Raw genomic sequence first — 11562 nt, forward strand, 5'->3', positions numbered from 1 at the left:
ACGAATGAATTGAATTACTTGCCGTTGGTATGGTAGGGTTAAGGTATCAAATTATAGTAATGTATATCATTTTGGCTTTATTGTGCTTTTTCTAAAAGAAGTTGTGGCGTCACTTCAAAAACACTAGATTTCGAAATCATATTTCCGTTTTTTGTAGTTACTTGAAAAAAATCTAAGGCTTGTTAAAAAAGTATCAGGGGGCCGTGCGTGTGCAGCCGTACCGTTAATTCCCGACGGTAGTGCATATTGTAATGAAAATTTTAATTGAGTTAATTAACTGAAGCTTAAATCTCAAAACTATATGAAAAATTTTTAAAATTGTCGAGAAAAAATATTTGAGATTATTAATTTACAAAATGTGGCACCTTTTCTAGCACGCGAAAAATAAATGTTCCGTTTAATATATCAGGACAATGAGAAAGTAGATTCATAACGTGCGAAACAGCAAAAATGCAACGTAATAGTGCGTATTAAAGTGTTAGTACTATATAGGTTTGTGGTAGGTTGATTGGTCTAAACAAATATGTTCATGTGTAGTTATATGTACATGTAGGAAGAAGGAGAAATTGAAAATTTTTTTATTTTTCATTTTCCGCGAATGTAGATGAAACCTTAGAACACTGTAGAGTAAATTCAGGTTCGCAATTTTCTTCAACTGTCGCGGAATCGAGCAACGCGCGCATAGAGTTTTTATTTTCTTCGACTGCCGCGAAAAGTTTAGAACACTTTTTTAAATTTTTTTCAAATGTAGTCTATTTCTTCGATAACTGGTAATATCCGAGAGTCTTTCTACAAAGTCGAGGAAACTTTCAGTGATTAATTTTTCCCGTGTATTATATCCAGGTTGTCATACGTCAGTAAAATTAAGAAAAAATCAGGGTAAATATGTGGGTGACAACTCTTGCCGTTGGCACTGTCTCAAAAAGTTCGCACCCTTCTTTTTTTTAAATAACAGAAAATATTAAATTAAAAATGTTGCGAATTTTAATAATCATATGCAAAACTTACTATTATAAACTGTTACAATTATTCTATTTAAAATAATTTAATTATTTCTTTTTGATTAAAAGGTTACCCCAAAGATTGCAAGAATTTGTCAATTATATACTATTATAATGCGCGTGAATGACAAGGTATAATTAAACATAATTTTTTATAATAACCCCATTAGTCCCCATGCGAACAAAAAACAAATTATAGAAAAAAATAAATATTTGAATCAGAAATTTCATGATTTATATAATATAAACTTTGGTAGTAGAGTTGAACAGGGTGAGGCAGCCAATTGCTTCTTATTTCTAAATAATGTAGTTTGTTTACACTACCGTCCGTGATTATCAGGACGCCCCTTTTTTCATGAGTGGAAAAATGCTTAAAACGTAGAAAATAAGAATGACAAAAATTTTTCGTATTTTTTTCCTGAAAGCTAATGAAATTATGAAAAGACTGACACCCGATCGAAGAATTTTCGTTGACTATTCTGTCAGATACAGAAAAAATACTGGATTTTGCATGCTTTTCGTAATTTTTTAATTTCTCGAAAACTAATTAACTTTGATTAGCGCTCTTGGTCTTGTTTTAATCTCTATTTAATGTAGAATCTGAATTATTAACTGGTATTGTGAAATAAATTTTTCCAAAAAAATTTGAAACTGTAAAAGTAGGATTAAAAAAATTCAAAAAATTATCATGAATATTAAAGTGTCAAAAAGGTCAATGTAAAATATGTTCATTTAATAGATATACTAAAATTTAAAAAAGCTTTTTAATTACATAATTATTTAATTTAAAAAAACTTTTTTTGTTGAAAAAGTGTCAATGTGTTTTTCAACATTTTTTTATCCGACTTTCACAGTTTCAAATTTTTTTGGAAAAATTTATATCACAATTCCATTAATTAATTTAGATTCTGCATTGAATAGAGATTGAAACAAGACCAAGAACGCTAAAAAAAGTTTATTACACTGAAAAACTGTTGGTAGAGCAGTTACGCTATTGACTGTTGTGCAGCGCTATTTGACTTTAAACTCACAGCTCTATCAAAATTAGGCGAGTTGCTCTCCTAAACTTGACTACCAATGGCGCTGGCGAGCGGCTGCTTGACAAAAAGATCAGCAGCTCTATCAAAAAGGAGAGTTGCTCGCCTAAAAAGGAGAGTAACTCGCCCAAAAATAAAGCGAACATCTCTACCAACAGTTTTTCAGTGTAGTTTTCGAGAAATTTTTAAGTGCAACCTACGTCAAAATGTTCTATGGCAATTTTTTAGCCAAAAAGACAAACTTTCTAACGCGATATTAAAATTGAAAAAACCTATTTAAATAACTGCCTCGCAAACCAAAATGTGCCGGCTTGGCTGCCTCGCCCCGTTCTCTTCTATAGTATATGATATAGATATAGTATCTAAGTAAGATGGAAGAAATATCTTCATCACTGCTAAAACGTATAAAACATTTTAAATATCAGTAAGATGCTTTAGAAAACATCTTATCCCAGTAAAAAAAAGTTTTAAGTGGAGCCGTTAGGAATTGGCAGTAACTCTGAGCCACTATTGAAATTTCTCGGTAGACATTATTGGACTAACGATGGACCGTTTTTCTATAGTCTCGGCATTTTGCACTTGAGATCCAAATTTAAATTTTTTCTATATTTGCTTTGCTATTCACATGGGTGTTAATGGATTAATTAAGAATCAGCTTTTCTTTTAACTTTCTTATTATATGATTTCTTTGCAGAGTGTTGGGGCAGTATTTATATTAATGACGAAGAGAACTGCAGCTTTGTATACTGCTGTTTTAAGAAAACTGCAAATGCTCTGTCCGAATTTAAAATATGGTTTAAAACACGTTATGGTTGATTTTGAAGATGCAATAAAGTTGAGCATTAAAAGATTATTTCCAAATTGCAAAGTCCATGGGTGTTGGTTTCATTCCAAAAAGGTAATATTATTACCTTAGGGCTCCTAATGTCAATAGCACTTTATAATTCCTTTATCCAATCTAATCTCAGTTAAACATTTATGAATATCATTTTCTATTTTGACAACTGGATTTTTTCCACTTTTACACGGAGAGACCCACATTTGTAAAAATTACTAAAAATGGTTGCAATGACCGGAAATAAGGGGACTTTTAGCATAATGTACTACAGAATCTGGCAAATGAAAACATTTTCCACTAAAACCTACTATCCACTGCACTGTAGTAATTTTTGGTGAGCAAGTGTGGCTAGCGAGTGCAGTCATATGGCGCCTGTATTTCTATTGGTTGATAACTTCGTCAATCTCCGTAAATGAGCCGATGCCATCCGACCATTGACAGTGACTATGTTTCGCGTATGTAAAATAAATTTGGATATTATCTACAATAATTAAATATAAAGTGAAACGTAGGTCGTTCGTTATCTCAGAAATTGACCATTATAAATTAATAAATTTTGCATTTATTCCTGTCCCAAGAACTATGTCTTATAATAAGTTGTTAAAAGTAAACTGCTTTCTCGTAAGTGCTGTAAATTTTCATCATTCAATATATAAGGAAACAAAGATGTATGCTTTCAGTGAAATTCGTTGTCGTGCGTGCAGTTGTGTATTAGTGTATTAATTAACCGCGTCTATACATATAAGTGAAATATACATGTGTGTGTCTTCAAATATTTATCCAACAAATATATAATGTGTGTGTCTGTGTATGTAAAAATCCTTCCAGTTTACCTCCATTAGTCAAGAATTGACGGGAAACCGGCGACAAAAATCCGTATTTTTTCTTTCACTCTTTCTTTCTGCATTTACAAACGACTGTAGTAATTTTACGTACACAATACTTCTGAGTTTACTACAGTTGTTTGGAACTATTGGACGAAATAGTAAGATACTTTGCTAATTTGGTGAACATTTGTCGGAATTAGTGACTTAGTGTAGAAAATAGTAAAAAATACAAAAAGTTCCCTTATTTCCGGTGGTTGCAATGTGAAAATAGTAAATTCTAGTGTGATTTTATACAAAAATTAGTAATATCGGTCTCTCCGTGTAGGGTAAATGCACTAGTAGTCGGACACTTAAGGATACAGTCTTAAATTATGTTTTTTTTCTTGAAAAAGCAAATATCTACTGTGTTTATAAGCACATTATTAATTAAAGGAGTTCTTCAGGATTAAAAATCATATAAATTTGTTACAAATAGTTGATTATTTAATAAAATATAAACATTTTAATAAAAAATTACGAATGCTTTAGTAGTCGGACACTTTTTCCCCTTGTTTCTATAGTCGGACATCTGTCAGATATTTTGAATTTATAAAAAGAAAAAGATCATTTTTTAATTGCTATCTGCTGGAAAATGGAATTAAAGCATATTAGAAGTTATTAATATAATATTTAAACCCTATACGTTTTAATATTTATGATTAATTATCAACAAAACTTTGTGCCACTCATCGCGCTACTCGAAAATGGTTGTATCTATAGTCGGACACCATGATTTTTAAAACATTAAATAAAATATTTCTTGTTTAATTATTTTCGAAAATAACACTATTTTAATAAAATATAAACTTCACACATTCGTTTTGTATACTTTTTAAAGTAATTATCACAATGCATTATTATTTATTTGCCAAAAAACACGAAAGTGTCCGACTACTAGTACTGTCCGACTATACCCGCACTTACCCTATATTCGTTAACTCTAGTGTTGCTGCAAGTTTAGTCTTAAATATTATCAACATTTTTTCAATTAACAAGGATTCCATAGGTCAGAGTCATGTCAAAAATCTATAAATTCATGTTTATATATTTTTTTAAATTCGTACTCGTCATTGATTATATATACGTAGAATACAAAAAAACGTTGTGCACAACATTTGTATTGGTCATTAAGCATAATTAATGCTCTGGATCTTAAAAGAGCACTTTCACCATTTAAAATCAATGCTGTAAGTATTAAGATTAAGATCCGGAGCCTCAATTGTGATTCCATGTTTTTATAGGCTATTAAGAAGAAATGGAAAAATTTAGGTCTGCGAGATGCCGATAAATTATTCTTAAACATGGCGTGTTGTCTTGCTTTGGCGCCTTCTGGTCATTATTTTAGAGGCATCAAAGTACTGAAGAATAAAGTGAATGAATATGATAGAAGATTCCACAAAAAAAATGTTCAAATTCCTTAGGTATTTAGTAGCTTATTGGGGACGAAGAAAAGAAATTCTTTGTATTGGTGACCGACCTCACCGAACAAATAATCTCTGTGAATCTTTGAACAGCCGATTAAAGGAAAAATTAGGGGGCTTGCATCCAGGAATTTGGAAGTTTATAGGTGTGTTTAGATTTTTTATATTATTATTAATGCAAACATAATTTCCACTTATTTTTTTAAGGATACTTTATGTTATAAAATTTTGATGAAAAACAAAATTATATAAACGTACTAGCTGCCGGATCTAAACAGAAACTATTAGTTTCTGCTAATATATTTGATAGGGTGTTTAGCAACTAGGAAATAGCCGAGAATGAAATTTTACTGGGAAAAACTAATAATTAGTTACCATTAACTATTTCTTTAGGAAAATATTACTATTTGAATCAATGACAGATTTTTTTCTATCAAATTTGTTATTCAAGAACAGTATTTGTCAACTTGTAGTACTTTATACGTTTGTCTGCAATTAATGTATTGAAAATTAATCCTAAATTTACACCAGCTTTTGGAGTCAAAGTAGAGTCTAATTCGAAATAATTGTATCGCAATTAGACCCTACGTTACGACTGTCATAAACCTAAATAAAATCTATATGTTTGAGCTGAAAGTAGAGCCTAAATTTTAACTCGGGTCTGTATACATAAATATTACATCAATAAAAATTAATGTAAAAAGCAGTTTTTAAGAATAAATTAATTGAATAAAACTTTTTTAATTAGGTAAGAAAGTTCCCGGTTTTTCCTAGTCAAATTAAATTCCCGGCTATTTCTCGGTTTACCCGCGCAATTGGTAGACACAAGTTTAAAAACAATTTATTAAAAAATGTAAACTTTGAAAATTTGTAATTTTTAAAATTTTTTGAAAACATTTTTATACTTAAATCTTACTTATAGCACACTATTTTTTACAAAATTATGCTAAAATGTGACTAAATAATAACATGTAATACTTAATTGCAGATAGTTTAAAAGCAATTCATTAAAAAAATCTAAAATTTGGAAATTTGCGATTTTTTGAAATCATTTTTATACTTACATCTTCGTTATAGGACAGTATTTTTGGAAAAATTATGCTAAAATTTAACTAAAAAACATGTTATACTGAATTATAGAAAGTTTAAAAGCAGTTTTTAAAAAAATTTAAATTTGAAAATTTTGATTTTTTAATTATTTAAAAAAATTGAATATCTCCCGTTCTAATTAATATTTTTTAAATCTGTAAATTTATAAACCTTCCTTGGCTCAAGGTCTAACATTCTGCCAAATCTGGTTTCAAAGGGTTCAGCCGTTTCTATGTGATGCGCGAACAAAGATTCTGTGACATACATACATACATACACCAAATTTTTTATTGGTATATTTGGAATCCTTGATGCTCAAAACGAATAATTATGTGCGAAATTTAAAGATCTGAGCAATGTACAAACAAAAGTCTGATTTTATATATATATAGAAGATAGATATTGTAAAAATGTTTTTGTGGTAATTGTAAAAGTTCTTTGTAAATATTGTTACATAATACTCTAATCATTATTAACTCTTCTCTTATTCGTTTAATTTGTCTACACTGGACATGTACCATATTGCATATTGTATCTGTCAATACTCTTGAATTTATGATAACGAATATTAAATTTGTAATCAGCTGCCGATAAGATTTAAGTAAATTTATTTATTTAATTTAAACAAAAGTTTCTAACAATTGGCAGAATTTTTAAATTTTTGCACGTCATATTAGATCCACTATTCTTGATTCTGAAAAAGAAATTCAGCGATTCCAAAAATCCCCGAATGACACTATTTCATCCAATTGACTCAAGTTTTTAATTTTTTCGTCCGCCATATCAGATTCACCAATTTTAATTTTTAAAAGCTAATATCAAATTTGTAATCAGCGACTTTGAGAACTTCCGAGTAACAAAATTTAGACGAATTCATAACATTTTAGTGATTTGAAAAATAGTTATCAAGACTTTCAAATTTTACTTCATATTTGACACCAATATTTGCTTCAAAATCTTGAAATTTATATAAATAAAAATGTTTTTGTGTTATTTGACATTAAAACCGCCATATTTAATTTTAGTTCAATCAAAATATATTTTTGACACTGGAATCGATAAGAACACACAAAAAGACCTATATAGGAAACATACTTCTGGTACAAAATATAAACCTGTTTATTCATAAAATCATAGGTTGAAATTGTTCAAATAATTTACTACTTTTGGGCAAATATGATTTCGTGGACAGATTTGAATGAAATGAATCATAATATAAGACATAAGTTAAATAATATCTTTGGTGACTTATTGAATTAAGAAAAGTAGTAAAATTTACTAAAAAAATTTTTCAGTGTAGGTCTTTTATCTTTAATTCATTCAAATCCTATTACTTTTGTTCATTATTTTAGATTATAGAGTAGTATATATATATGAAACATTATTTTAAAGAAATGTCTGTAACATTGGAGGTTACTAAAAATAGTATATTGTAATTTTTATTATTTAAGAATATTTTTCTTAATTATAAATATGAAAATGATTAATATTTTTTTATAGTTTTATTGGAAAAAACAATTGCTCTTGAGGAAATAAGATTGGTTGATTTAAAGAATGGAAAGTTTCTTGGTGTCCCAATGAGCAGAAAAGATAGAAATCGCAACAGAATTATATTTAATGCCACTCAAGAATTTCAACATGGAGGGTAGGTGTACAATAACTTGACACACTCGAAATATACCTTTTGCTTAAAATTGGAAAATGTGTTGGAAAGATAATCTATTGCAAACACATTTCTTAATTTTTTTGTCAAAAAATTTTATCTTTCTTTTCTAGAAATATATCTCACAAAAGTTTAAACATTTCTTGACAGATATCTAAACATCTTTCTAGAAGACTGCGCTAACATTTAAAAGTTTATTCATCAGGAATGGTGTTCATAGTGTTTTCAATGGTTTTTAAATTATAATTATTGTTTATAAACAAAAAGTATAAAAGTATATGTGTTAATAGTTTCCTACAATTTATTGCATTTCTTTGTTATGTTATATATCCAACATGTATCATTTTTTTAAACCTTCTTTTAAAAAATCAGTTTTAATTTTGTCACCATAATGATATTGTCATCAAAATTATATTGTCTATAAAATACAATTAATAAATCTATAAAAATTTAAAAAATATGTTTCTATATAAAAAGATATCCCTACTCCCTTCTTTACATTACAAAAAAATATCACCGCCGTCGCCGCTTCTTCCAAATTTTGTTGGCCCCCTTATCCTACTTTTCATTATAATCCTGTTTCATCTTTTATCATGATCTATCCTCCTTTCCCACTCATAAAATCGTTTTTTATCTCACATGCACAAAAAGGCGCTTTCTGATAGCCGACAACATGGAGAAAAGTCATTTATTTCTTTGACTGTATGAAAATGGCGGCCGTGTTCTCCCATGGGCAAGAAAATCAGCTGTTCCCATGTGTTTTTCTTGCCCATGCGAGAAAACGGCCGCCAATTCCATTTACAAGTCGAACAAGTGAATGACTTTTACTCCCTGTCGTCTGCTATCTGAAATAGATAGGGGAGACTAGGTGCGGTTGTTACAAATGGAATATTTTAGAAACAGTTAGTTATAGAGATGGCCCAGTGTGCACGTTCCGGAACAATTGTGGAACCGTTATGTAACAGTTCTTTATTTCCATTAACTGTTACAGAACAGTTCCAGAACGTGCACACTGGGGGGGTTCCAAAGAGAAAAATGTTTAGTTTTTATGTACCAACTTACTGCAATATGTTTAAAAATTATATGCAATCTTCACAAGTAAAAAAATAGGCACATTGGTTTTTAGAGGCCAAAAGTAAATATTTCTCTGCCTGATATTTTTTATATAATTAATAGACCTTTATATTTAACAAAGTAAATTTTTTAATATGATTTCTATGAAGATTAAGCTTTAAGAAACTGCCTTGGTTGACCACATTTAGAGTATACTTTTTTAATAAAGTTTTTTATTGTAAAAAATGTACCTGTTTTGCAGTTGTTACAAGTGATAATGAGAACGGATATTTTTTCCAAAATTCAGCAGATTCGTTTGAAATGTAAAATATTTTTAAAAAATGTAATCACACTCATTTTTTATGAAAAATCTCATGGTTTTTCTAAATTCGTCTTCAAAATTAATGAAAAAAAACTTTTTTAAGTTTCTTTCATTTCGAAACAATATTAATGCTGCCATATCTATGGAACTGTCACGTACTATTACGTGGGGGCCATTCAAGTATTACGTAAGCATATTTTTCGGGTTTTAGACCCCCCCTACACCATCGTAAGATTTTTTATATGCATTAGCGACATTTTTTCTAATGGAAATAAGCAATAGCTAGACCCCCCTCCCCCTTAAATGCTTACGTAATACGCTTACGTAATATAAAAAGTTGTTATAAGAAATTATTTGTCTTCAATTTAAAAATGTTATAGATGATTCTTGGTATTGTAACAACCGACATTCACTTTGTGCAGTTGTTACAATTTACAAGATGTCACTCAAATGGTTCTAGTTAATTAAATAATAGATATAGAGCTAAATCTATTATGGCCTTTTAAAACTAGATAATATACCTTTGAATTAATCGTTTGACCAGACCAAAGAAATTGGAGTTAAACTCTAAGCACAGTAACTGTTTTTATCAAAATTGTAACAACTGCACCTTGTCTCTTCTACTTTTGTGTATTAGGAATAAAAAATATCGTAAGTAACACGAGAATAAAGGCGCCCTCGACCTCCACTCGTGTCACAAAAATCACCGTAAATAAATAGCCTTTATTTTTTTGTTGCTTAATATTCTATGAAAATGACGGCGACAGCGGTGATCGATGACTTAATGACAGTTGTAATATAATTAATAATCGTTAGAAAATTTGGTAAATTAATTAATAAACAATCAATAATGTCAGTAAAATAGTCCTAAACTCATACTAAAATACTATGTGTTACGAATTGAATTTAAGTAAAGAATAAAATAAGGAAATTATTTTACTTTTAGTTTAAATTTTCTCAAGATAACTAATAATGCTCTTCAGCAAATGAAAATATTTGAAACGTAGGGGACTTTTCCTCTCTCATAATTATTTATCTCAATTGTGTGGATATAATGCCAAATTAATAAAAATAGAAATTTGGATTAAGTTAATATTTAATGAATGTTTTTTTATTTGTTTTGATGATAAGGTTGAATAAAAATCAATGCAGAAAATCATAAAATGTACATATATTACTATGACTTATTACTTTTCAAATACAATACATATGTTCTTTTAAAAAATTTAAATTTCAGTATTGATAAAGTGGATATTTTTTTTTAGAAAAATCTTATAAAATCAACATATGAAAATTCATGTATGCTTTGAAAATTATTTTGTATGTGTAGGTGTAATGTGAAAATTCTCTACTCACTTTTAATCGTTTTGTTTTTCCTTTTTTTTATTTTAAAATCGCAGCAATTGTCCTTCTCTTATTTGTTTGTTTTCAAACTTGGTATTCGTTGAAATGAAAATAATCTCAATTTTATATTTATTTTCTTTTGCACAATAAATAGGGACTACACCCTTTGATTCACAAATAACTCACAAAAATATCAAGTCAATACGACTAAAAAAATATATCGTTCAGGTAACTTTGCCTGAATTAAACTGCCCAACTTAGTTACGCCAAGTTTACGCGGGCAACTGCCCAGATTTCTCCTTGTCAATTCTTTTTATTGATTGACAATTATGTGGGGAAATCCTCAATGCAGTTTATTCTGACAGCTTGCAGAATTTGGTACTTGCAAAATTAATAAAATTGAACCACTTCGTTATTGTGCAATAATTGAAGTTAACCTTACCTTGCAATATTAAAATAAAGAAAATTGTAATTGCTTAATTCTTTGTGCTAAATACCCGATTAAAAGTAGATTGTTAAGAATTTGCTTAATGTTGGAAATTATGAGTATTGCCAATTAATATGTGTTTTTGTATAATAATGTTGAATGTGTTTTTAGGTTAAAAAATGATTAAATGGATTTTATAGAATTCAAATAAAATCCGTTGTTTGTATTGAAATATAAAGGTTACGAAGTCATACGTAACACTATGAAAAATTTTTAAAATTGTCGAGAAAAAATATTTGAGATTTTTAAATTACAAAATATGGCACCTTTTCTCGCAAGCGATAAATAAATGTTACGTTTAATATATAAGGACGAAGAGAAAGTAAATACATGACGTACGAAACAGCAAAAATGTAGTTGTATGTACATGTAGGAAGAAGGAGAAATTGAGAATTTTTTTTATTTTTCATTGCTTGGACGGATTTTGTATTTTCCGCGACT

The 11562-nt window shown here is 28.9% G+C and overlaps 1 protein-coding gene across 1 annotated transcript; it reads left to right on the forward strand.

Moving 5' to 3' along the window:
• Positions 1 to 930: 930 nt before the first annotated feature.
• On the forward strand, positions 931 to 8231 carry LOC122503237. The gene is made up of 5 exons (XM_043613711.1): positions 931 to 1133; positions 2733 to 2936; positions 4984 to 5309; positions 7753 to 7897; positions 8066 to 8231. Exons 1-3 carry the CDS (start codon positions 1116 to 1118, stop codon positions 5161 to 5163), a joined length of 402 nt encoding a protein of 133 aa, XP_043469646.1. The 5' UTR covers positions 931 to 1115; the 3' UTR covers positions 5164 to 5309; positions 7753 to 7897; positions 8066 to 8231.
• Positions 8232 to 11562: the final 3331 nt, after the last annotated feature.

The sequence above is a fragment of the Leptopilina heterotoma genome, unplaced genomic scaffold (assembly GCF_015476425.1).
Source record: "Leptopilina heterotoma isolate Lh14 unplaced genomic scaffold, ASM1547642v1 Lhet_251, whole genome shotgun sequence".
NCBI lineage: Eukaryota > Metazoa > Arthropoda > Insecta > Hymenoptera > Figitidae > Leptopilina > Leptopilina heterotoma.

Bases quoted from the DNA above. Each gene is read 5' to 3' on its own strand.
- LOC122503237 (XM_043613711.1), top strand. The intron at 2,937-4,983 runs GTAATATTATTA...ATGTTTTTATAG, and splicing joins GTTGGTTTCATTCCAAAAAG to GCTATTAAGAAGAAATGGAA.